General features: G+C 41.4%; 1 protein-coding gene across 7 annotated transcripts in view; it reads left to right on the forward strand.

Moving 5' to 3' along the window:
* Window positions 1–27,576, forward strand: part of PATJ (PATJ crumbs cell polarity complex component) — a 147,755-nt gene that overhangs the window by 58,960 nt on the left and 61,219 nt on the right. For all 7 annotated transcript variants that reach the window (XM_048062237.2, XM_048062236.2, XM_067001724.1 and 4 more), the window contains 4 exons: window positions 468–645; window positions 1,538–1,648; window positions 2,744–2,821; window positions 5,816–5,930. In XM_048062237.2, the coding sequence (XP_047918194.2) occupies window positions 468–645; window positions 1,538–1,648; window positions 2,744–2,821; window positions 5,816–5,930 (482 nt within the window). The remainder of the gene's footprint in view (window positions 1–467; window positions 646–1,537; window positions 1,649–2,743; window positions 2,822–5,815; window positions 5,931–27,576) is intronic.

A 27,576-nucleotide genomic window follows, 5' to 3' on the forward strand; every position in this document is an offset into this window, starting at 1 on the left:
AAGTACAATATTAAATAAATTCTGCTTTAGCTGATGAATGTGCAACTAATACACAGAAGCCAGTGTTGGGAAAGTTGCATGAAACTTTTTGTTTGCTTATTTTATCATTTGTTTAGCATACCACTTGCAGTTTTTGCCATTTCCAGTCAATTTCCTCAAACTAAAGGAGGCTGAGTTTGTTTACTTGAAGACCTGCCTGTTTTACCCTGACTTTCTCTAAACTAAAAGCCTATTGGAAGCACAGTAGGCATGGACAGGCAACAGTGCTTTTTTTTCTTTTTGTGGGGTGAAGACTGCTTGAGGGTAAAAAGCCACCTCTGCTGAGAGCATTCTTAGGCTATTGGCTTCATCCCTTTGCTCTATTAAACAGCCTTGAAAGACCAAAAGCTTACATTTATTTAACGCTTTGCATTTAATAGCTTAAAAAACTGTTTCAAGCTGTTAGACTTCTGCGTGTATTTTTTCAGTGTTGAGATCTTCAGAGACCCACATGTGTCTCTTGGAATCAGTATTGTTGGTGGACAAACTGTCATAAAGCGCCTGAAGAATGGAGAGGAACTTAAAGGGATCTTTATCAAACAAGTTTTGGAAGACAGCCCAGCAGGAAGAACAAGGGCTTTAAAAACTGGAGATAAAATACTTGAGGTAAATGCAGATAAACCTACCTTTTCAATTTAAGAAATAAAGTTTGTCTTGGCTTTGGGAGAATGGAGGGAAGAACAAAACACAGCCACCATTTACGTGAAGTATTGATGACACTGCGTTGTGAAAACCAAAGAAATATATATCCCTAGTGTCATCTTTTCTTTTTTAAATGTCAAGCTGTGGAGATCTTTTAACGTTCTTCCGTATATTTAAGAAAAGATAGCTATCTGATGGGGAAATGAGAAGGGGGAAAAGACCTTATATAAATGAATAATAAGTAATAATTTATGCCCTAACTGGTAGGCCTAAATTATAAATATAGAAGTGCATACTGAAATTTGGGCTGTTATTTTGTCCGTTAATTTGGGGTAGTTAACAGTCTGGTTAACCACAGTTTAAGGGAAAATCCTGGTTATGGGAAGTGGCTTAGGTGTGAATGGCATTATCGCCTTGGGGAGCCCAGATTCAGAAGTATTCATTTGGAGAAAAATAAGTGAAAATCCACACAGTCAGAGATGACAGTCGGGAATGCCATTTTTGTAAGTGCTTCAGGGTTGTGTGTGGTGTTTTGAAAATCCGTTTCAAAACAGATTTAGTTCACAAACAAGTAGAATCTGAAAGAGTTGTACTATACCCAGCATTCTGTGAGAGTCTTACTCAGTATGTTTTTGTCTAGAATTACTTTGCGAAACATATGGCCATCTTTATTATGAATAAATTCTAAGCAATATGCTTTTCCTTGAAGTATCATGGAAAAATCCTTCAAAAATAATTTCTGTTGACTGATTTTGGTACCTTCCTCATATACAGTAACCTGTGAATGTTTGTGATCACTTGTAAAGGCTCAGTGCAACAGACAAGCTACCTAATGAAAATAAACAATATTTTTTAGGTTTCTGGGATAGACCTACAGAACGCCACACACGAGGAAGCAGTAGAAGCTATCAAGAATGCAGGAAATCCTGTTGTGTTTGTAGTTCAGAGTCTGTCTAACTTACCAAAAGTGAGTATATTCCTACTTTTTATTCCAAAAATTAATAAATGTGTACTATGCATCTTCTTTTAAACTTGGATAAATTTCTTTTTGCAAGATCTGTCAGTTTTTATGTCTATCCTTCCTGCCAGAGTTTCTGCTTATAGGCCATATGATCACTTATCTGGCCCGATTCAAAACCATGTTCTTCTGATGCAAGTTGGGTAGATATAAATCTGTTGACTAGGTGTTAATTCGGTTCTCCCATCTGTGCAATTGATTCTGGCCCTGTGTGCTTTAATTTGTTTGTATTTCATCATCTAAAAATATAGTCTGTTATCCAAAAGAACAAAAGCATGGTGAAAAGTAGCCAGATTCCCTCTAGCAGCTCCATGTAAAATGTATCACCACAGAAACCTCAAGCAGTTCTTTCAGACCAAGTTAAATTACAAGAGATTTAGGCGTCTCCTCGTCTTCAAGGCAAGAAACCTCTTAAAGCCTGTCTAAAAAAAGGCATACAATTCTATATGCCTTGAAGTACATGCAAAAAAAAAAATAAACACAAGAGTTCTATATACTTTTGATATAATATGTGATATTACTTGGGTATTTTGGTGGCATTTAAACTGTGTGCCTGCCACTAGCTGTAATCAAACTACCCTAAATGTTTCCCCTTGTAAGAAAAAAGAACAGCAAGGAGGAATATTATGTAGTGGCTAAATGTGTTCTTCTATAAGGTGTCTATGTGCACGGACACTGGTCTCTATTTCCTGACTCCCTGGGCAAACATATTAATCACCTTTGAATAATTAACAACTGATATTTTAAGAACTGACTGCATACTGAGGTCTATATCAAGTGTGTACATTCATGTTGTTGACTTCAGAGTAATGCTTAAGTGAATGGAGAGATGTGGCTAGGTATCAAACAGCGAGCACTAAAAAAACGGAGCATGCTTATAACTTCAGTAAAAGCATGTAACTCAAAACTGCACTGCAATGTACTTCTACATGGGACAAAATGGAGAGAGTGCACTGGATAGAGCTTTATTGGTGTCATTACCTTGGATGTTTGTTTTGCAACTATAATGCTAATTGTATATAATATATATGTTGTTTTTTTCAGGTGGTTTCTGCTGTACAGCCTAAGGGAATCAAAGTCAGCAAAGATCAGGATGCAAACAAAGAAAATAAGAGTGAAAAGGTATTTATTTCATTTAATGCTACACCCAAATTTTACGAAATAACACACGTTATAACTGTATGATGAGCCCCGGTGAAGTCTGAAGTGAAATTTGAAGTGCTTTGTTGAAATATCTTTGATTCAAGTACCTTTTGCCAAATTTCTGCCAAATGCACGGCAGGATTCTGATTAATGTTCTGTGGTCTCCCCTGGTGCTGAAACCCTGCACTTATTACAGCTCTTCGCTGGCATTTTTCTGGAAGTACCTGTCTTGCTCCATAGGGAGGCAAATTGATTCTCCTTGTGCAGTGGAAATAGAGAAATAATAACATGTAACAAATAATATCCTTAATGTGAGGCTGCCTGAAATTCAGTAAAATCATGTTATAGGATAATTAAATCAGCTAGGTCTCTTATGTTTCCTATTGCTGTGTAAAACAAGGAAATGACCAAGTGATCTGTAGCTGGCCTGCTAATTGTGAAGCGATTACTGCACAGGAACTTTTGAAAAACCTCACAGCAGATTTTTTAAAAAGGAAAAAAATATGTTTAATATAAACCAGTGGATTTGTTTTAGTCACTAGAAAAAGGGGAAAGAATATTTTTTCATTCCCAGCCAGGTTGCTCTAATGGCCTGAGTATTTTCCTCGATGCCTTGTTCCTGGGAACTGTGCTTCCGAGTGTAGGTCAGGTACGACTTTGAGGGTATCCGGACTGGAGGAGCAGAGACACAGTTAGTGTGGACAATAACTTTTGCTTGGTGCGGTTTAAATGTCAACGATGAATATGGTGAAGTTTTGGTTTGATCCAACTCCGTCTAGTGTTCGTTGTACAACCGAGAAGGCCCTCTGTCTCTGAAAGCGTTTCTATGACTTGTTTCAGATCCTGTCAGATACAGATGCTGTGAGGCTCAGTTATTCCAAAAAATCAAGAAAGGTGTTGAAGTTGTGCTTTCATGCCAGTGAATAATACTTATAATGAAGCAGTTACAGTTCACTTTTTGTGGTTTTATTATCTGTATTTCTAATCTGAGAAATGCTCATCCACTTGCAATGTGTTACCTTTAATCTCTAGGACTCCAGCGTGTCGCATTCTATAGCGTTTGGAGGTTAAAGAGGGAACCTAATCTTTTTCAGACCTTTTTAGTCTACTGGTCCTGTAAACTGGTGGGTGGAATATAGAAGAGTTTCATTGCCTAAATACGTAGCTCCTTTTTAGCTTTGAACGTAATTCACAAAGCATTCACACTGTGCTGCAGTAAGGGCATCTCTGAGTTGGAAAGATTTGCTATTAGTGGATTACTAGTCTGCTTCCCTATGGGAAATCACTGATATTTCCAGTCCTGTCTTGAAAGTGGCACAAAAGAGTTGGGTTTGAAAGCGACCATATCGAGCTGAAAAAACTGCCTGTTCCTGCGTGATGAATAATCTTTTCAATACTGAAGGTTTTTCTATTTAAACACTTAAAACAGTTGAGCTTCTTATCGACAAATCAGATACTGAAGTTATTTTGCTGTTTGGCTGTTTTAAGCTGTGCTTTTGCCTTTGTGCTGGAAGGAGCTGTGCTAATTCAAAACCATGGTGTAACAGGGTGCTTCAGCACAATTTACACACCTGGGTTTTCAGTGGGACGAGAGAAGCTTGACTTTCTGAGCCATAGCAAGCTAATGGATAAGCTTGGGTGTCTCGTGTAATTCCACACAGATTTTCTACCAAACGTTTAAGGTCTTACAAAGGGTCAAATTTTAGACTCTGAGTTGTTATTAAATTGCAGTGATACTGGTTCATCATAGGCAGCTGGAAGTAGGGCTGCAGGTTTTCCATCTTTACCTGCTGGTAACACAGAACAGGAGTCCTCTGAGATTTCTTGGGCCTTCTGGATTTTGTACAGTTCTGCCTCTACTGGGATCAAACAAAAAGCAGAAGGCTTGTTTGGTGTATTGCGTACTTCGGGGAAACAGCTGTCACGTCTCCAAGTGCTCTTATTATACACTTTAACTACCATTGGATAGAAGTCATTTCATTTATTAATGTTTTGCTGTCTTCAGTGCAGCATTTTTCTGTAATGCTTTTTTTAAACCAATGGGACGATGCCAGTCTTAGTAGCTCAGAAAATGCGCTATGTAGCCGGTATTGCAGCTGGCTAGTTAGACTATTCTGTACAAGTTTAGGCTCAGGATTTTAGAAATCTATATGCAGGTTTACATTTCATCGTACACAATGGAAAATTTGATTGTAGGTTTGGTGTTTGGGTGTTGAGATGTAATTCCTGGCTGTAGCAGAAATTCATTACAGCGTTCTGGCTGCCCTAATGGCGTAACGTACTCGGTGTTCCCTTTCTAAAGTGCATCCTGCTATTAGTAGTGGGGTTGCATGGGATATACTTGAATGTGATTTAGTGAAACCGTATAGCAAACTAAGGCAATCTCCAGTTACCCTGAGCTATAAAAACACTTGTTCAGGCGAACAAGCGGCTGTTTTCATTAGATTCAGAGCCTATTCCTTACACCCGTTATGCGCCGCTATATGCATCATTATCGGAGCTGCCTGTATTTATGTGAGGTAATAGAATTTTATTGTAAGTTATAATTCAAATTAAGTTTTAAATTTTAGCTAAAATGGAGGTGAAATATGTCTAAATATTCTTGTAGCTGCATTGAGTTCTTGCTTTGTATTTAAAAGTGTGTTGGCTTCAAGCAGTACCGGGATATTTTGTTGTCAAGCATCTCTAATGAAAAATGGGGTATAATTTAATGTTTATTTTTAACTCTTGATTAATGTTCATACTTTCATGTTTATGGTACACAAGTGTTTTGTCAACAACTGTGCATGCATGGCTGTATTTTCTTTCTTCAGGTTCAGTGTCACTTCTTGTTCTGATTTCTTGCATAGAAAGCCTGTGCTGCAGATTTTAGCTTTGTAATTAAGTGCTGTGTATGTACACATGTAGCTAGGACTTTTTTTGTTGTGCACGGAGGATACGAAGCATGTAATTATTTTATTTTGAATCCATTAGAGAAAGTATGGGGCTCCACCTCCGATGAAATTGCCGCCTCCTTATAGAGCACGTGAAAGACTGCCCTCGGAGGAAGCTAACGTGGATGAAGAGGAGGAAGAGCCTTCTGCAGAGAGTGAGTAGTGCTGCAATCATTACATCAGATTGTTTGTGGGATACAGTTGGGTTACGTGATAAACTTATCTGCCGTTTTCTGCTTGTGTTATGAAAATAGTGCTGTGTGGCAATAGGCTCTAATCCTCAAAGATGTTCTTACGAAGGGCTACTGATTTGTAACTTAGATGGTCTTCTCTTACCAGCCAGGCTCCTACAGCTCTCTTCTGTAACGAGATGTAATCTGTTTTCAGTCTAAAAATTTCTAGGTGAGGTCTAGAGGACTTGCTTTGGCAGTGGTGTCAGCGGTGGAAGTCAAATGTTGTGCTTTAACATTGGAATTGGGGTGGCAGTTGAGCAGGCCTAGGTTGAGAACCACAGGTGCATAGTCCTCACCCTAAAAAGCTTGCAGTTGATTTCTGGCATTGCTGTTCATATTAAATATTTCCCTTTAAAAAGGAAAATCTGCTAATTTATTGATTCAGCGCTGTTCTGAGAGAAACTCCATTTTTTGTAGTGTCTTTTATGGGAAAGGTTCTGCAGCTCTTCAGCCTGTTTTGTTTATGCAGAGAATTGCAATGATTATCACTCTGCAATCATTTAGGGACCTAAAAAGTAGGATGTAGTGCAATTTGAGAGCTTCCCACAGCATGACTGAGATTCCAGGATACTGCTTTGTTAATTCCAGCTCTGGATAAATGGGATATTATTATCCATAGCTCGTCTTCCAATGAAATATTTAGGGATATTAAAGTTGCAGTTAGAAATCCTGAATTAGTTTTTAATGAGTCACTTTGATTTTTTGATTTTTCTATTTTTTACACACTATTGTACCAAAACAGCATACATACATGCTTGTTTTTTTTGATTTTTTTTTTCAGCGGTGATGTTTCTCCTCATCTTGTGCCTTGGACTGTTTTTTATTTGCCCCAGTATGGGCAAGACAAAGCAGAGGGACGCTGTGGTAGCTTTTGACCTTGAAGCAACTGTGGCTCCCACTCAGAGTGGGATTTCTTCTTCCTTGCTGGCAATGGTGTGCCATTGAAGCAGGGATGATTAATGAGATTGGTTAGTTTGTCACTCTTAAGGTTTTATTGGTGGGAGTGAAAAGGATTTTGAAAGGTTTTTCTCATGGAAACTGTAATGAGGGCACAGACACGGGGTTTTCATCTTAGCCTCTGTTAATTTAAGGGGAAGTTGATAGTTCTTGAACTAATGGAGGTTTTTCCAGAATGTTTTTACTGAGTTTGCCATCCCATCTGCTGTATGGAAGTTAGTTACCTCAAGAAGGTTTTTTTGTATTTTGGGGGGTAAATGATAGTCACGAGGAGCATTTGACTACAAACTTTGTGAATGTCAGGTTGAAAGTATCCTGTACTTCCAAACCAGCCCTGTTTCTTAAACACCAATTGTAGCAAACTGATTTCAGCTTGATATTAATTATTTATAATTCCCAGTTAAAGATTATATTTGATAACTAGCCTCATACCCAGTTATGCAATTAGGATCTTCCTCTGTCAGTGTGCTTGATAGACCTAAGTTAATACCTTGCACAGAAGTAATTTCTTATTAATGGGCTCGATCATTTTTAGCTGTTCTGCAGTTCCTAATGATCTTGCCAGCTGAGACCAGCAGCTGAAAAGGTAAAGCTACTACTGATACTAAATTCATCAATCTTAGCAGATTTGGCAGCAGCAAGCAGATCTGTTCAGATGACTCTCCTTCTCTCTACCTTTTTTACTCACTGAAGTTGAACGTTATGCAGTAACTGACTTTGCCATGAATCCTGGAAAACCAAGATGTGCATTTACCACTTCATTTCTCCCCATCTCATTCTCTGTTTCTTTAAAAATAAATAACAGACTACGGAGTCTTTAACTGAATTTGTACCTCAGCCTTTGAAGCACGTTAGAAACAATCTAACTGTGCTTAACAATGATATTAAGCATCTTGGCAGCTGTGGAATGGGTTTTACAGAGTCTCTTTTCTGTGATCACTTGAAAAAGTCCTCTCTCTAAATTCCAGTACAGTGGTATTTTTGTGATCGACTTAATGTTGCTGAATTTTGTCCAGATTCTTGAGCACCGTTCCCAGAAATCTCAGTCCAGGCCTGTACCTGCCCTTCTAACGATGTCCATTTGCATGTTCATATTGGTCTATTCCTTACCCATTTAATCTACTAGCTCTACTGTTTCTGTACATTTAATTAATAATTTACTGAGCTTCACCGAACAACAGGTGAATTACATTTGTTGTCTTCTGTATTTAGAAGATCAGGTATCTTAAAAGGCATAAGTGTTGTCTCAGGTAAATTCACATCATAGTCCCTCCTTCCTTCGTTTACTTTCCATGGTTCTCAATCTGTGCCAATAGTTTAGAAGGTCTTAGGAGGCATTTTGAGGTGGGACAGCTGTTAAAGCTATGTACTCTGGTTGTTCTCCTCGTGGATATTTTATTTTTAGCATTCTTATTAATGTAACTTCAGTGTTGTGAACCTACTCATCAATTTCTTTCATACTCTGGAAGTAGTTCACTTGGTACACTTGACGTTTTTTTCCTTGCTTGTCATTTGTTCCATCCCATCCTCCCATCTTTTGCCTCATGTTCTTCATCATTCCCCATGCTGAAAACGAAAACAAATCACTGTAAGTCTTCCTACCATAACAGAGAAAATTTTTCTTTCCTTTCTGTCCTGTCCATATGGCATCGCAGTCTCCGTGTTTTGTCTGTTTTCCCTTTAAGGTGGCTGAATAACCTTTTGGTATTGATTTAATTTCCCCTGTGGGATCTAAATCCACTTGCCTTTTGGCAGTGCTCCCTTTTACTTCTGCTTTTCCAGCACTGAAATTGTAGCGTTCACTGCTGACTTGTAACAAACAGTCATTTCTTGTAAATGTTCTGCCTTTTCTTTTCGAAGGAGGTTTCTGATCCAAATGGGGTGAATCCTTGCTGGATATAGAACTACTACATAGTTCTTGGTTTAGAGAAACCCCATACATCCTCCATGTTTCCGTGGTTTAATTGCTGAACTCTGCTAACTTTGCAAAGACGCTCCAGCATTTTATTTATTTTCAAATGTCTTCTTTTATCCAAGGCCCTTAGCTTCAGACCTGCTTCTCTTTACATCTCAAATTAATTTGAGCCACCATTACCTTCAAGATCATTATAAGTTCCTAAATAGTGTTTTTCCAGATTTTGAGGGCAAGCTGAAAATACCATTTCCTCTTGTCATGTTATTTTTCTTTCTAGTGATACTGTTGAATCTTTGTCAGCATTCAGCTCCAACTGTGTGGTGTGCTTCTTGTTTACTTTTTCCTTTGACTATGCTGTATTGAAATGTTAACTGGAAGCCTTAAAATAGTTTTGTAAAACTTGAAGCATGTCAGCGGGAATGGTAGTTACATTGGTAATAGCTGGAGAAGGAAGACTAAGCTTACGGGACTTGTAGAAGACAGAATTTGTTTCCTTGCTTTCTTATTTAACTCTTGGTCAGATCAGCTTATTAATTCTTCATCCTGCTGCAAAAAAAGAGCCTTCAAAATGCTTCATCCTATAGACCTGGAAATATTACAATGCAAGTTCGGAGTTTTTTCCTCCCCATATTAGAAACTCTATAAGGAACAGTTAATAACAGTTAATAAGAGTTAATAACAGAGGTTATTTTGGAGGAGGCCACTTCCCAAGAAGATTTTTTTTCAGGTTTCCTAAACCTTAAAAACATCACGTTTTGAGTAGGATTAAAAAAAAAAAAGAAAACAAGCAAAGGAGGGAAGAGCACACAAAGGAGCTATTTGTACTGGCAAGCAGCTGTGCTCCAGGCTGTGTCAATAGGCAGTGGTGTGCTTTCACTCGGTGGCGGATGGCTGTAGGTGTGCGCTAAGGCTCTGCTAATAGACTAATGTGCACCCTGGTGTGGCTTATTGCTGTAATGAGGGGTTAGTTGTAAAAAGAAGCGGAGGAAATGGATGGGCAGAGGAGTTGGTAATGGAATGTTTTGTAAGCTTTTCTTTGGGGCATTCCTAACTGTACAATTTAGATATATTTTTGTGATAGAGTTGAAGCAGTCATAGGTAAAGACCCTAAAAATATATAGAAAACTAAAAAGACAACTGCTGAAAGGACTTGGACCCCTTAATTTCAATTGATATTTTATTTTTTGGTAAAACTCCTTGTCTAGTTAAGAGACTGAGATTGATCTGGTTGGTTTCAAATAAGTTTAAAATAATAAAAATAGATAAAAATTTGTGAAAGGTGACTTAGATAATGGACTAGATGCTTCTATGCTCAGACTTCCTGTCTGCAGGGATATTTAACTGTATCTAATAAGGGGATAATAATGCCCCCCTCCTTCTATTTTGTCTGTAGATAATGCAAAAATCAATGAAGCTGTAAGAAAGCATAATGATTAATCTTCCTGAAACACTTTTTGAGGAATGGTGGCTTCTCTACCAAAACAACAGGTTTTAAAATTTCTCTAGAGTTTTGACTCTGTGTTTCCCATTGCGATAAATCTGTGGTTGCTTAGGGTGAAACGGGTGAGTAGTGCATGGGTGGGTTCACACAAACCCACTCTGCCCATTTCACACTTGGGGTTGGGTTGGGGTTAGAGAGCACATGGGTGTGTCAGCAGAGCACCCTCACCATTCAGACCCAAGGCTTTTAGCAGCTTCCATAGTGTCAGGGATGCCCGTACTCCTGCGTGAGGATGAGGGCTTTCATTAAAAACAGCAGATAAAGAAGTGCAATAGAGCTCAGCTGAGACGTGATGGAGGGTATGGTCAAGTATGGGGGGTGCTTTAGGTGCAAAAATATGACCTCAGGAAGTCTCCGTGTCCTGTTGTGGGTGAAGATGACAAAACTATCATTGTCACTTTGGAAAAATTCGAGTTATTAGCAGTAACAAAATAAAAACAAAAAAAAATCATAAATCAATTTAAGTCTTGAGAATCTGACATTATGTAAAGCAGTGCTACACCAGAGCAGAAGCAATTCTTAATTTCATTTTAATTTTGGGGGGAGGGTGAAGAAAACAACCCCAAACCTGGGAACTTCAGGTGAAGCAGCTTGTGTAGCCAAACACTGCCTCTCCAATAGATGTCACTGCAATCAACAGCAAATAGAGATGATGTTCAAAGAGCAAGAGGTAGCCTGGAAAAATGCTTCAAGCTTTATGAAAATAAAATATTGAAAACATGATAATTGCAATTTTTAATTTTCTGAAATCTAGAAACAAGGATATTTAGTACAGTGCATTTCCAAAGATCATGCAAGAGCCAGGATTAGACAAATAGAGCGGTGACATTTTTTGCTTCGTGTTAATCTGTTTAATATGACTCTGTACTGCTAATCTTCTTTTCCCATACTTATTCTGACCCCTAATTAGATAAAATATTGAAGTTTTGTAACCAGCCCTAAGTAGCATCCAGAAGGGCTTTGCATCCCAGGCAGACTCGCAAGCCGTTGTTCCATGTGAGGATAGATCAGTGTTGGTGTCACTGTAGTTAGAGGTTGGGGGTGAGTTTGGGCTTTTGTTATTGGGCTCTTTTTTTTTTTTTTAACTCTATTTGTGAATCACATGCACAGTTTTCAGCATCTGATGAAGTATTGCAAAAGGAAATTACATTTTTGATGAATTAATAGTAAAATTGCAGCTGGGACTTCTTGTATTTTTTTTTTTTTTTACTGTGTGCTTGTACATAATGCACTGAACAGATGGCTTTGTGTGTGCTGTGATACATATTCTAAAGAAAGGACAATGAACTTTAAAAATGAACAAATTAATGGTATTAACAAAATAACTATTAGAGTATTTTGAGTTGTTTAAGTGTACCATTTGGCACAGAGAATTAGTAAGGATTTCCCCAAATGAATAAGAATGTTTATAAATTGAGAGAGATTTTTATCTTTTTTTTTAATTACTAAATGAGGGATTTTGCTTCTCTTCAATATTTTGGTTCAACACACTCATTGCTGTAAAACTGATATTGCTTATTCAGAGTTGCAGCAAAATGCAAGTTATGATGAAGTTTGAATTTTTCTTAGGCTTCTAATAACAGATTGGTTTTGTTTTCTGACACGTTAAAAAACAACAACAACAACAAAAATTCATGAATGCATATCAGTGTTGGGAAACTGCAAGATTTGCAGCGTTGGAAAACAACACGTTTAGTGAAGCCATTTGACTGAGAAATTCAGTTTTTTAACCCCTGTATTTGCATGAAAAGGATGCTTAGATAAATACTGTTTATTAACTGTTACTTTGCCGTGCAGTGGGTCATTAAGCATGACAGTACCTGCAGCGAGCAGTGACATAAACAAACGTTTGAGGTGACTCGTGTTTGGGGACAGAGATGTAATTCGAATGCTAGCAGAGCAAGGCAGTGCACAAACAGCAGCCGTAGAGCATCAGTGGGTCAGATGTGGGAAACCAGGGATCTGCTTCTCCCTGCATACTTTCATAGGCAGCTTTCATCTGCTGGCAGATGTAACTGTTAGCTTGTGGGTAGCTTGAAATTAATATAATTGATGGCATCTCATAATAGAAACAGACAGACGGTTTGCCCTTAAGGAGAGAAAAATTTCAGAAAAATAGGCCCAAGGTCGTCAGAAGAAAGACAAGCACTGAGTCTGTGTATGATGAGGATTTGAGCTGCTTACAGCATTGAATGTTTGTCAGGAATGCAGATATCTTGAAGTACATGCTGGTACAGCAATGGTACAAGGGGGTTTCCCAGGTAAGGATTCGGATCTATCTCTATATTGTATTTGTTTCCGGCAAGTCATTTTAAGCATTTTTAGTAATATTTTAGAACTAGTGAAGTGCTGGAGATTAGAAAATAATAGCACAGATCTTTTTTTTTTTTTTCCTCAGTTTAAAGCATGGACATTTAGCATGATTAGAATATTGAATGCATTTAATGTCTTCAAAATATTTTGTCTTGTGTTTCCTTATAAATCACTGTTTCATTGTAGGTGGGTGTTCAACATTGTTATATACAAAACTGATGCGAGCATGCCAGTGCTTAAAGTATAAGAATTCCTAGCATTAAATTTCTTGCTGTATAGAATAATCTACTCTTCCATAACTGTTATTGTAATGTAGAGACAGATGGCTGAATTTTCTTCACTTTGCTTGTTAAGAATGTGTTAGGTAAATGTTTTTAGACTAAAATAAAAAGCTGCTGGGGAATCTAAACTGAATATTCAGCATTTTCATGGTATAAGGAGGGAAAACAAGAATAAAGCAATGTGATAGTAAACAAATGAGCTATTTGCAATGAAGGATAATCTAATCTTTAAATATTGCCTTAGATTGCATTTGTTCTTAGGTATGATCTTTTCTACCAACACAAGCCAGGTATCCAGAGAATAGCATTAAAATGCTGGGCATGAAATATACTGATTTGATATTTTAAGGTTATTAAATTGTTTCAGGCTTGGTGCAGGTAGCTTATGTTTTTTGGGGTCTTTGATCTTATGCAGGTGGTACAGATAAGCAATTTCATCTAACTCCAGTCATAGATAGAAGATGATGTCTGTGGTATAAATCTGCATACACAAGTATCACTGTACAAACTTGCTAAGAGTATAATAATACAGGTAGATGTTTATATTACTCTCATTGAAGAACAATATCACTGCAATGACTTGCAACTAAAGATATATAAAAAAGAATGCAAATATTTAAAGAAATAAATGAAAGACAAATACTAGCCCATAAAAGGTGGTTATGTGTTTATCTTCTTGAACGTCTGGTTTTGAGATAGGAAGATACCTTTCATCATTACCATCATAAATTATGTTGCTCCACTGCACACACACAAAAAAAAAACCTCTGCTTGTGCATCGTGTCTTGTCCAGACTAGCGAAGAATGGCTTTTAGTTGGAATACAGAATAGATTATTTGCATAATAGCTCTGTTCCAAAATGGTCTGTTTGGTTTAAACAGTAACTCCTCCAAATATGTAGTGGAAGCAAGCCTCTAACAGAAGGGAAAGTAAAAATGTGAAATGACAATAATTTTATTCTTTACAGATGTTACTTAATTTTCTGCAATATTATACTAATTGAGACAGCTGTCCAGAATAACTTCTTTAACTGTTTGAGAAAGTTGAAGTTTTTTTCCTCCTCAGTCTTAAGTCTTGATTCTCTCTTATTCAACATAGTGGCTTAGGGGCTAGTCATCAATTTACCTTCTGCTTTGTACAGATATATAATTGCTCTTTATCAGACTAGCTGGCATTTAAAGAGTGATCCAGAATATTTATCTGTAGGTATGCTAGCTATAGTACACCACAAGACTACCAAACTGTTTTATGGCATGTAGTGGCTACATGCATGTTGAAAACCAGTTGCAAGCTAATGGCATGAGGAAGGATATATACACACACACACACACGTATGCACATGTGTGGGTGTGCATGAAAGTCCTTGATATCTGCATCAGCTGAACTTCTCTATTTTATCAGCAAATTCGAAATATTTCTGCTATATTGAAATTAGAAGAGATGTTGTGGTGATGGGCTAAAGGGCAGGTAGTTCTTTCCGCTATCCCAGAAGTAATAATGAGCCTTTTATTAGTAGTATATTTATAGGCATGTCTGTTTGCCTTGTCAGTGTTTAGAGATCGCAGCTTGAGCTTTTCACACTCTGTCTCATAACAAAAAGTTATTAGGGGCAATGTTAAAGCATCTATCTTTTGGGAATCATCAAGGAAGCAACAGGTTTCTGTTGCTGTGAACGTAAAGTGAGTGTCTGCTGAGCAGAGGTGGAGAGGAGGTCTGAGGAGCATAGCCCTCTGAAGCTGAGGACTCAGGGCTGTGCTGGCATCCCTCTGCAGAGAGCTGTGTGCGTGGGCAGCATCTGTGGCTGCTGGCTCCCATTCTGCATGGGCCTGCAAGTGCTTGCCGGCAGAGATGAGTGCCTCCATCGAGAGACCCATCAGTGCCGTTGTGAGCTGATAGGTGCCTGCACACGAGGAGCCCGATATACCAGTGTGCTTTTTACCTTTGGAAAGCGTTTCCAATGGGTGGGTGGCACATCAGGTATGCTGACCAGCGGCTTCTTGGTGCTGTGTGCTCCCTGCTCTCCCGCTGCCCTGCCTGCGGCCAGTGCTGTGGGAGCCAGCCAGTGCCAGGATCCACAACTGTAATTCAAGATCCAGGAGCAGAGTCAGCGTTGGTGTCATATGCTGGGGTCGTTTTGAGAAGGTAAGGAAGAAGGGGGAGCAACGTGGAGGAATGGGGTTTGTTGGGTAGAGAATGCAACAGGAGAATAGGGTGGGTAAGGCGACTGTTTAGGTCTTCGTCTGGGGGAAGGACAAGGCTTAAGTGTGGAGGAGGACCCCAGTCTTCTGCACGTCTTTGTGTGCACGTAGTCCAGCACAGAGCCAGCAGCCCCTGCTGTTCCTAACAGCAGTGCCTGAGCAAACTGAATTTGGGAATTTCTGTTCAGGTAATGAGAGTAGTACTGCCAGGTGACAGAGCTACGGGTGGATTGCGTATGTGGTAAACCTTGACTTCATCGTACCATTTTGTGGTTGTTCTGTAGATACCAGATTCTTTCAACTTCTTTTGTTTAATGCCTTAGGTATTTTCAGAGGTTTTTTGTATCACTTACCTGAGAACCAAGTGCATTAGCTATCATGTATATATAAATATTTTGTCTTTTATCTGAAAATTCAGAACCATAAGCTTAAACTGTGTTTTTTGACCTGTCAGTGTTAAACTTATGTATTATACTGATCCAGGTGCTCTGTAAAGTCGGGTGGGAAGTTGCCATTTCCATGGCATGATGATCCTGGGAATATTATGAGATATTGAACATAAGTCTCGTATCTGTAACACTTGGTTGCTTAGGGAGGAACCACCTACCGAAATTAGGAGTAGTTCGGAGGGAAATGCCATAGAGTGCGTAGGCACAAGGCATTTGTTTGTGTGTGCACGTGGCATTCAGTTGTGCCTATTTACAACGCGCTTGTGAGAGCAGAGAGGTTTTACTCCATCTAAATGATTCCCCAAGATACTGTGTTATGTAGTTTCCATCCCTCGCAGTGCTTTGGCAGTAAATAGCAAGCAGTAGCACATGCCGTACCTTAAAATGACACCAGAGTGTACGTCCCATAGCGCTGCGGCCTGCAGCTGGCCTGGCAGGGCCCTGAGGGCCCGGCCTGTGGGGCCGCGCAGCCGCAGCCATTGTTGGGAAGGAGCAGGGAGGAGATCCTGAGGAGATCCCTCAGCCCCTCAAACTCGGCCCTTCAAACCTGGGTGTCTGCCCTGTGCTGGATTGTAAACCTTACTGCACACTGTGTTCTGAACCAACAAGTGTGTTTCTTTCAGGTGTTCGGCAATAAAATCAATTTGAAACCACGCAGAAGTCTGCCTGTAATTTCCTCCATTTTGTAACCTGTTATTCTCTTAGGGACATGACAGGTTATTTGAGGATTATCACAGTGTCATTTTGTTGTGTATCATTAATGTATTTGAATAGGCAATGCAGTAATTTTACAGCGAGACCTCATTTTGGGATTGAGTTGTTAGGTGCAGAAGATGTGATTTTTGAAATACTGTTTTTCAAGGGAAGAAATCCATTAAATGAACAGCCTGACAGAGTGGCGAGTAGTCAGCGAGGTGTCATTGGAGGGGTGAGAGAAGAGTGGAAGGGAAAGAAATGAGATGAGACCAGGACTTGATGGACGAGGGAGTAAAGTAGAGCTGTATGCAAGGATGAGCACGGGTGGCCTATGAGCGAGGGCCAAGAATGCCATTGAAAGGGATTTCGTGAGGAATGGGGAGCGCAGCAAAGCCTGTCGGCCACAGAATGATGCAGTCATGCTTTTGTGCATGCAGGAGGCACGTTGTGGCGTTGTAAATGGGAAGGACTCGCACAGTGACACGCGGCAGGGAGACAGCCTCCTCCGAGGGCTGAGCCAGCGGCAGCTGCCGGCAGCGCGGGCGGGTGGCTCTTGGCATCGGAGCAAACCGAAGGGCTAACCCTTTTGGCATCCCTTGCTGGGTCGTTACAGCAGCCAGTCGGTACATCTGCTCTGGCCCTTCCTCCCCATCCCCGGAGAGCTGTGTCGGCAGACCCCTCCTTTTCCAGTTCAGCTGCTGTCTGCCCCCTGCGCAGAGGGGTTGAGGACAGGGGTACCCGTTGGGTGCTCTCCGTGCTGCCTGCAGGGAGGAGTTGAGTGCGGAGTTGTGAAGAGTTTAGCGAGTACTTCTGTGGGTACTGCAGCTAATGAAGTTGGATTCCTACAGATTTGTGTCTCCTGCTCGACTGACTTGGGTGTCGAGGAAGGTGTGAGCTCTGATTTAAGCTTTTCCTGCAATTGGAGCATTTCTGAGGGCTTTCTCTCATGTGAATTCTTTGGTGCTTTAATAAAGTGTGATCTCACACTGAAGCCTTTCCCTCAGTCAGGGAATTTATCAGCGTTCTCTCCTCTGCACAGCTGCCTATTTTCATGAACCTTTTATAGTACCTTTGAGACCTCTAGTCCACCATCAGAATTGCATCAAATTGGCTAGCAGGTTCAAAAGTTGTGGGGCAGGAGCTTGGATGCACAAGGTGTGATTGCAGAAGTTTCCTTTCTATAGGAAAGCAGAATAAAATGATTTACCATCTTTTAATTTACACTAAGTTAAATTCTGAGATTAAAATATAATGGATAAACACTGGACCATAACCCTTGGACTGCAGTTGGGAAGACCCTCCATCTGTTCTAGCTTGGTTAGTGTGCTAGATGTCTGGTTGGCCATGTGTAGTAAGATACACAAAGCATCTTGATCCATCAGGAGCATCATGCCACAGGTTCTGGAGGCTGGATGGCCATTTAAATTTTAAAAATAAATAAAAGGCGGGATCCATGGAGTTCCAGCTTACCTGAAAGACACTGTTTATTCGTGAGGACCAAGATTTGGAAGCCTCTGGGTCATCCCTTTTGAAGGCTAAATTCACGCAAATGAAAAAATCAGTTGAATATAAACTAAAAAAGTATATGGTAAAAACTACCATACCCCACTCTTATTTTTCCCTGGAGTGCTTGTTTTTTAATTCTCTCACTGAGTTTATTTCTTCCTCCAGTCAGAGTGGAAAAAGTAAGTCTATTTCATATGGTCAAGTTTATCCATTTAGCTCTTCTCCTTTGGATAAATCCTTGGAGGTGGATTTCTTTTTTCTTTCTTTTCTTTTTTTTTTTTTTTGCCAGGAGGAAAAGAAAGTGCTTGACACATTGATGTATTGCAAGCATTTTTGAAGTACATCATCAATTTCGTGATTATAATTACTCTTTTTTTTTTAAATGCCCAAGAATTAATGCATTAATATCTTTAGCTTCACTTCAATGTATTTAAAGAAATATTTGTTACCTAATGGCATATTTTAACACTGAAAAAAAAAGTTAAAATACTCTGTTCATTTGTTTGCAATTTTATTTTTCTTCTGCAGAGGAGTGAATGCTGTGCTCAACTCTGCTTATGTGAAATGTGGTATAAGCAAAGATGTCTGCTAATCCTTCACTTCATTTTACTCCTTGAGGAACAGAAAATAGGTCTGCCACACTCTGTCCTGTGGAGAGATTAAAAAAGTCAGAATAGAATTTCTGATTCAAAATATTCTCTTATTTAATCAAGTTATTAAGTTGTATGATGTCATAAGTGTAGCTTAAACCTGATTAACTGCTTGAATAGACTCTCAAGACAGCTGATTAACTAAGATGTATGGTTTGTTTGGGAAGAGCATACAACTTTCATCATTTCACAGTGATTTTAAATGGTTGGGTTTTTTTGTGTGGTGAGGAATTGTTATCTATTCATCTGTCCAGGTCCCCTCACCTTTACCTTGTCATCCTCCTTTAATGTTCTGTTATTTCTCAGGCTGAAGCTCCACCACATGAGGCAATATGACTGCAGGCAAAAAGGGGGATTGCTGTTCGCATGTCCCCACTCCCACCTTCTCCAGTTGTTTATGGTGTTGGGGTGATCGTTGCCCTCCCCTTCCCCAGCCTGTTCAGCTCACTCACCCAGCAGAAAACTGCGCCACCATTAAGCAGGACTGGTTTTCTGGTGGGTTAGTGACCTGTGCTGTCTCAGCCCTCCCGAAACAGGAGGGGAGAGAGGCACTGTGTTCAACGTGGGAGCACAGCAGGCACCAGCGCTTGCTTTTGGCCAAGCCTTGTAGCTCTGTGGCTGGCTCAGGAAGGGGATCCTGTGGAGTAAGATCACTCACCACAGGACAGTTGAGTTGGGTATTAAAAATCTCGTTCAGAAATGTGGAAGTAGGTAAGTAGGTCCCTGTCTTTGCGTACCTCTCCTGGACTTGAAGCTTTATGTAAGGAGCCAGTAGCTGCCGGCTGCTGGCTATGCCATCAGCTTGTGTCTGTTTTACACCGAGTGCTGTGATGAATACATTAGACATCACGAGCAGGATATACACATCGTAGCTGAAGACAGGAAAGATATAGTAGAATCATTATTAGTAGGTAATTTCGTTTACAGAAGAGGTTTTAGAGTGAAGTTATGGCTGTGCATTTGTTTTGTTCTAAGCACACAAATCGGAAGTCTCCAGCACAGTCAGATGTTGCAGTCATTTTTCGTCTTTATTCTTCATTTTACCTTGGCAATCAAAGGCAAGCCGCGACATTGGGAAACTCTGCATTATGCTTAAAAGACAAACAAACAAAAACTGTGAGCATTCCTTGGTGTTGTAAAAAGCTTGAAAATGTGACTCAAGTGCAGTTCGATAGCTCAAAGACCCAGGACCTAGAACTGACCCAGGTTTACTCTTCTGAAATGTCTGGGCTTTGTGGGGGCACTGCATGACGTGGGGAGGTGTGGGGTGGGCTGTCTCTACTGCTTATCGAACACATTGCTTCCTGGCTGCGTACCCAGAACTGTGCAGTGATGAGATGGACACACAGCACATCAAAACACAGTGCAGGGACGGCTTTAAGTAGCTGAGAGACCTCTCAGAAAGAAAGGGGAATGGGAGACCATAGTTTCAGTGTCCTTTGCAAAAGCAGGGGATCCTAAAAGTCATCAGATAGTTTGGGAGTGTTTGAGCAGTCGTAATCGTCTTGATGGAAGACCTGCCATGTGTGAGCCTAGCAAAATGCTGTTTCTTAATAGCTCCCTAAATCATAGAAATTGAGGAGAGAAATAATACTAAGAAGTGTTGTGGGGATGGTCGGATCTGCTTGTCTGCTCTGTCTGCAAGTACACCGTATCCCATTAAGTCCTCTCAAAGCTGGATATGCATCTTATTAATATTAAGCTGGTTTTTATTTAAATTGTATTTGAATTTGTTTTCTGCTATTAAACGCACATTGTAAGTTTTTAATAGCAACTTCCATAAAGATCTGAGCCTACTCTAATCGATTAACGTAACCTAAATGACAAAAGTACATATTTGGGAAATGTATGCGTTCACCCAGAGAATTAGGAGAAATCTGGACCCAGAGTTGACTGTAAGAAGCCAGCTCTTGACTTTTTCTTCAGCTGCCTGAAACAAAGACCTATTCTCTCCACAGCTTATTCAGCTAATTCAGTGGGAATAAAAATAGCTTATCGACCTCAAACAAATTGTTAGAAGCTGGAAAAGGATATTTTTCTTTTCAAGTCTGTGAATAAAAACCAAGAGTGTGAAGTTGAGAGTTGTCAGTCTGAAAATTATGGAAGTGTTTGTGGCCGCGGCGTGATGGCAGAACCTCCTCTGAGGTCCCTGCGCGGCGCTTTTCGTTAACTAGGTGTTGGTGAAGGCCCAAAGACAGACAAAAGGAAATCTTTGACAAAGTGGGAATTGGACCATTTAAAAATGTTTTTTATCACCATGGAACCTTTGGTGCAGTTCGGTCTCTGCTGTGGGCAACAATACATTTGTTTAACACTCCAATTTTAAATGACTATATATTTTAGTAAATAAATAAATAATCTTATTAGTCAAAATTGGCATATTTGTATGTAATATTTTTATTACAAAGCTGTTGCTTGTATTTTAATAGCATTCTAATTCCTGTCCAAATACAAATGGTGTATGTCACTAGGAAATACATATACTGTAGAAGAAATGTTGTTCAAAATATCTGACGTACATGATAAATATTGAGCATCAACAGATGTATATTAAGTTGTTTCCTTAAGTACTCGTGTAGTATTTTATCTCCGTAGTTGGCATAAAGAAGGCACAGACTATGTAAATACCATCTTTTGTCACAGATAAATGTATCTTAGTGGTAAATAACCAGTAACAATCATTCTTTAGCAAAGAAGAAAAAAAGAAAATGCTAAACAGGTTTAAAACTTGTTGTTAAGATCACTGCATTAAATCACATCTAAAATATCTGATCATTTTCTGTCTTCCTTGGGCCTTCTCACTGTTCAGGCTCTCACTCTATTTTCTGTCATATAGCCGTGTGGGTATTTTCCATGGCTTTACGCTCCTAGATGACTCATCCAACTTTAATCTTTTCTAATCATTGTCACGGCATATTTAAAAATTGCTACACAAACAGATTTAGACTACTGTGGTGTATTTTTTATATATATAAAAATTTAATTTAGCCTATGTCAGGTCTGTTACCTAGCATTGCTGCCTTGCCAGGCTGTGCTTCCCCAGCAGAGCAAGCGATCGTGTCAGGGTCATCCCTCTCCAGCCTGCTCTTTCCACAGCCAGGTCTGTCTTTATTTTTGTCTCCCTCTGTCCTTTTCCTAGTATCAGTTTGCAGCCAGTTCAGTGAGTGGGTGGTATTGTGGCTTGTTATTGCAACAGCTTTTATGGAAGCTTTATGTTTTTTGGTCTACATTTCACCAGTTGTGTCACTTCCTCTGAAGGAAGCTCTTCCTTTAGATCTTCAGGCTCATCAGTACAGATTGTGTATTCTGGTCAAAGAGTCTTTATTGTGAGTCCAAAAGTTTTTTTTTTTTTTATCCTGTCCACCTCTAGATAGAGGAGGTTCAGGACCCCATTGCAGGTTCATAAATTCAGAGTGAATCACTGTGCGAGAGAAGTCTCGTTGTCCTGGCTTCTGAGAGGTGTTCTCTGTGCTTCCTTTTCCAGTTGCTTACGGCTGGGAAAGTAGGGGCTCAGCCCATGGGAGCCTTCATTAGGTAACAAACTTCCAGGTTTTGACCATACTCTGATGCCGTTCGCTTTAATGAGACTTGGTGCAGAAAGATTCTGAGATAATGACTGTGCTGGTCTTTTTGTGGGAACATCATTATTTAAAGATGAAACACTGTCAGATCAAGTTACTCTGTTGCTGTCAGGGGAGGAAGAATTTAGATTTCACAATATTAATTTGTTAATATGGAGACCAAGCAGAAAAGCAGTGGATTAGAGCTCTCCCAGTATTTCTTGTTCAGACTCACACACACTTGATCTTCCTTCTAACAAGCAAGCAGCTTTCAGGTACAGGCGTAGAGAAGAATGGACCGTGCAACGTGAGCAGGAGCAAAATGGGAGCTGAGCAACGTGAGCAGGAGCAGAACAGAAAGCCTGCTCCTACTAAAAAGTTGCTTAGAAAAGAGATTTCTGTCCAAGTTGTGAGGTTTTTTTTCCAAAACCCCATTGTAAAATGGGTCATTGAAACATCCTCTGTCACGGCGTCTGTGAATCTCATTGTCTGTGCACGCCATGCACCCTTCCAGGTCACTCTGGCAATCGGGTGCAACAGCCACGGTGCAGAGGCCAGAAGAATAAGCAACATGTGTGTAGAGGTATTTCAGATTTCCGTGAGACTTAGCAGATGGAAATCAGTATTTCTGAGTGTTCTGACACTGTTAACATGTCCTGGCTTCCCAGAGAACTGTGTTAGGTAAGCCTCAGCTCTCCTCTCAGGAGGTGAAGCGTGCGAGCCCGCTGGCTCCAACAACCGAGCCTTCTCTCCGGGCTGCTCGGTGCCATCACCGCTGGCTCAGCTGTCAGCTCTGGTATTTTGGCCTTAAGCGACTGATGGCACAACATAATATAGTGTAATATTATACAGCAGAGTATTTTTCTGTGGGATTTCTTCAGCTACCTCTTCAACAGCCTAGAAATGGGGTCTACGTCAGCTGTCTTTTGAGGCTATACCATGGTTTAAGGCTGTAGTTCGATGAAAATGTCTACGCCTTTTGTGGGCCCGAGCGTCAACTGTGATGTGATATATTTCTGTGCATAACTATTTGCATGCTCAAAGAGGATTTTATCAAAGGGAAAATGTCTTTGTTGCTGTTTGACTGCATGTAATCAACTGGGTGGCAGTACGAAGCTCAAGCAGCTACTCGTTCTGCGCGTCTCCTAGCCAGATAAAGCAGTTCTCAGACACGAGGAGTAGGCAAGAAACACGGGGGCAGCTTTTGCCAGTCTCTTCCACCACGGTCTGTAAGGCGGTGGCATCGTCAGCTGGAGCTCAGCAGTCAGCGCTCCGTGAGAGTGACTGATTGCTAGATCACAGCACCCAGAGGAGGTCACTTCTGAGTAAACCCGAGCGCTTTGATGAGGGTTAATGCATAATTTGAAAGGCAAATGAGTGGAAGCGTTGTGTGCAGGGGAGAGGAGATTCCCTTATAATCAGCGGTTATTAGCATCAGGATGTTGTGTTTAGCATGCTTTCGCTAAATCTTCTTTGAAGTGTTCAGGATCTCACATCAGTATGAATGGTCTCGTCACGTCCCTCTCATCTAATTAAAACCGCAGAAAAAGATGCAATATCCCTTCCTCCCTGCTCAGAGAACTTAAATGCTGTATAAAGAAACTGCAGCTTCCAGAAGGAAGCTTTGGGCCTGAAATGGGGGAAAAGTAGATGGCAGAAGTCTGTCTGTTCAAAATAAGGTGGTGATGCAGGTCCATGGTGGTATGGGCTGCAGCTGACCTGTTTTTTCAGCCAGGGCTAAATGCCACTTTAGATATCCTGTTCTCTTGGGTGTGATGGTTCCTTGGTTGTAGGAAGAAAAAAAAAAAGAGATAACTGTATCTAAATGCCACCCGCTCCTAGGAACAAAACAAAATGGTATTGAAGTGGATTATGGAGATTCTCATTATACCCTTGTTCCTGGATTAGTCAGAGATTACTAGGAGAAACTTTTACCTTCTCTTTTAGGAAAGGTGATGTGAGGGACAAGTAGGATTGAAGTAAAGGGTTGAAGGAGGCAGGAAGTTTTCTTGGTGAGCTGCAAAGCCAGGCAAGCATTTGCCTGGCATGAGAGGAGCAAACCCGAATGGGAACCTGAGCTGAAGGCAGCGGTTATATGGGAGCGATCCGAGGTGCCAAATAATTGCCTGAGTCCCTTCACACACAAAAGAAAAGAGGCAGCCTTCAAGCGAGGGCAAGGATACTGTTTTGGGAGAGTGTAACTTGTTTTTCGCTTGTGCTTGAGCGAGTTGCGTTTGTGAGGGTAGGAAAGCCCACGCTAGCTGCTCGACCAGAGAAGGCTTCGCCTGCCTGGCACCTTATGCACGCTCCCACCCCTATACATTTAAAAGTAATGCTATGCCATGGTGCCATTGGCTCACGGTTGTTTTGGGGTGGAAGGAGAGAGGTACAGCCATGGAAGTCTTTTTTAATTCCCTGTATGTGCGTGAGTGTTAAATGGAAGTGTTTGCCAAAGAATGATAGAAATGCTGGGCTTCGTTCTGCTCTGAAAGTCGTCACTTCGTTTTGGTAAATGACTTCTGAACGGTGTACCTGAAGCAAAGTGTTACCAAAGGGCTGCTGTGGCTTTCAGTGGGAGATTGTCGGAGCTGCTGAGCTTCGGGATACGAAGGGAACCCCACAGCTGCCCCATCCCACCCCCAGGTGCTCCCTGCCTGCCTGGTTGGAGATAAGAGCACCTACAAAGGTACGAGCTCCAGCAGCCACCATCCTCTCCTCTCGCCACCCCAGGGAGGGGGACGGGGCATAGCAAGAGTCTGGCTCTTCCATTTAGGGTTGCCAGCGTTGAATATAACTGCCCTATTTTTCTCTTGTGTGCTGGTCACTGAGAGAATAATGCAAATTCTGTTACGGAATTTAGGAAAGCATTACAGAAATCATTTTCCCTCTATCGGTTTAAAGCTTATGAAAACAGACAAGTGCATCGCTTCTGAGATAAGGTTTGGAGAACTGCTTGCCTCCTTGGAGCTGAATAGAGAGCTAGCGGGAAGATTAAAACAATAAGCTTATTATATTATTAGTAGTGGGAGAATTCTAAACCCCACTTGCTCAATTATGGTCCCTTAAATATGCTTATTTAGGTTCTTGTAAATTGTAATCAGTAAATTAGACACGCTGCCCTCGCAGCTCGAGGGTTAGCTTTCAAGGGACTTCCTACTTTTTTTAAAAAAAAATGTTTAGAGTGAAATCAAGAAGGGAATTAGTTGTTTGATATGCAAGGTTGGCTCCGGGTGGTGGACGCTGGCTGCATCCTGATAGCTATCTGCTGAAGGCAAAGCAGCGCTGGCGGTGCTGCAGCACTGCTGGCGGAGCAGAGGAGTCTCGGAAAAGGCGAAGGCTGTACCCGTGCTCTGTGCCACGCGATGGAAGCGGGAGCTAACGCCATTACAGTGAACACGGGCTGATAAATGGGACCATTGTCGAGTCTCCAGAAGCCAGCGTATGTTGCTAATAATTGTCTGAGGTGGCGCAAGAGGAATGGAAAATCCTCACTGTCACCTCTTATACACAAATACCGGCTGTCGTTTATTTCTGTAGTGTTTTGCCTCCCCCTCCCTCTTTTTGTTTTGCACTGGCAGTTTTAATATCGGGTATTTGATCCCAACACCAGTCAGATGGCTGAGTCCAGGGCTTCTTCTGCCCTCTTCTTACTTTCCTGGACGGGCCCTGATTTGCATCCTGCAGAGACACTGTTCAGAGAGAAATCCCTCTTCCCTTTCAGCTCCTTGAACGGGAGGTTTCAGCAGGTGTGGGAAGCGGGCTCCTTGGCCTTTTGCAAGTGTTTTGTGTGGCTTTGCAATGTAAAGAGCCTCTTGCCTTCCTGGGGAAGCGCTCTGTTTTTTCAGCGCAGATAAATTGTGTGTTTGTTGCAACGCTATATCATGCAAGCTCAATGTCCTGACCATACCTTCCCCATTTATTTCCTTTATCTCTCCCTTTAATATAATAGGGATAGCGGCTGAGGCAGGGAAACGTACGCAGCAGCATAATAGTACGTTGTTTGAAAGTGGTTGTCTTCCATTTCCAGAGTTTCTCTTTGGAAATGTAATTGTCTGCTAATGTAACTGGGAAACGTTACTGCAGGAGCGATGGCTGAAGCGCATGCCTCCGCTTTTGGTTCACGTTGCATCCGTATAGTATTTTTAAAAGCAACTGCCTGCAACCTTGGCTAATTAAATGCCACTGACGAGCTATGTTTGCAGAAGTTGCAATAGGCGCATTGTCACCGAGCAGGGAAACTGCTCCACGTAGCGCCCGCACAAAAAGCGCCGTGTCCCATGGGCACGGCAGTAACAACCGAATTACAATTGCCTTGTGTAAAGGATCTGGTAATGAAGGCAGATAATGGAATTCTTTGCAAAAGCAGATGCTAACTGGCTCCCCGGTGCTAGGCAGGGAACCGGAAAGTGAGACCAGCTGGGGGCAGGGGGAACAGCTGAAAAAGGCATTAAAAAGGAGACGCCTTGGATCCGCGTTTGTTTAAGCAGTAAATGCTTGTTTAAAATAATCTTACGAGATTCTTATTAAGAGGCAAACTGAGAACAGGATTACGCCATTATAGGAAGTCAGCGGGATGCCCAGAGGAAAGCCGGGTGCGGATCGGAGGAGGAAGGCACCGACAGCAGCGGGAATAGCGCCTTGCCGCTCGCACCGCCAGGCGGGCGGCTGAGGACAGCCCTTGGAAGCGTGTAATCGTGGGAGGTGGCGCTTGTGCCAGCCACCACCTTCTGCTGCTCCAGGAGGAGATGGCGTGCTGGGTAGGGGAGCCCTGGTTTTAAGGGTAGGGCGGTCTCTCGTCCCTCAGTGCGTGAATGCGCACACGCCTGCGGCTCCGGCGGCCACATGCACTGGCGGTGCCCTCCTGCCCCTCTGGAACGGGTGTGCTCGCGGCATCGCCTCGGCTGTTCCAAATAATTGCTTCGTAAATGAAGGTGATGATTCAATGAAAGCCTTAGTACAGGCAGAGGTTTCCCTCTAAGTATGGATTTTCCAAACAAAAACACACGGTGGGGCACCCCTTGAAAAAAAAATAAAAATAAAGCAAGGCTGTGTCGCACCCCGGCAATGGCTCCACCTGCTAATTTTTGGAGGGCTAACGCTTCCTCTTCGATTCAGCCCAAGGTGGAACAGGAACACACGTGTACTGGTGAACAGCCAGCGTTCTTCCCATGTGAGAAGAGCAGCAGGAGGAAGCCCTGCAGAGCTCACAGACTTACAGGTGCCGAGGTCCCTGTCTGCGGGTTGGGGCGGCAGCGAGGGATCCGTGCACCGTGCCACCACGCTGCTCCTGGCCTCAGGCTCGTGTGGGACAACTTCAGGGAGTTTTTCTGACAAAAGGGAAATCTCTTCTGAAGCAAAATCGCTTTCGAAGCAGTCCCTAAAGATGTGCTGCTTCATCTGCATGGTGTTGAAGTGTGCGTGTTCTCCTTTTCTTTTCTCATTTTCACTCTAACAAGTTCGGTTTGCTGTCAGGTTGAGGTAGGCAGAAAATGGTGGTCTTGGTGGTCTTCAAGCCTGGACTTCATTTAATGGGGAAAAAAAA

Source organism: Anser cygnoides, chromosome 8, assembly GCF_040182565.1.
Source record: "Anser cygnoides isolate HZ-2024a breed goose chromosome 8, Taihu_goose_T2T_genome, whole genome shotgun sequence".
Classification (NCBI taxonomy): Eukaryota; Metazoa; Chordata; class Aves; order Anseriformes; family Anatidae; genus Anser; species Anser cygnoides.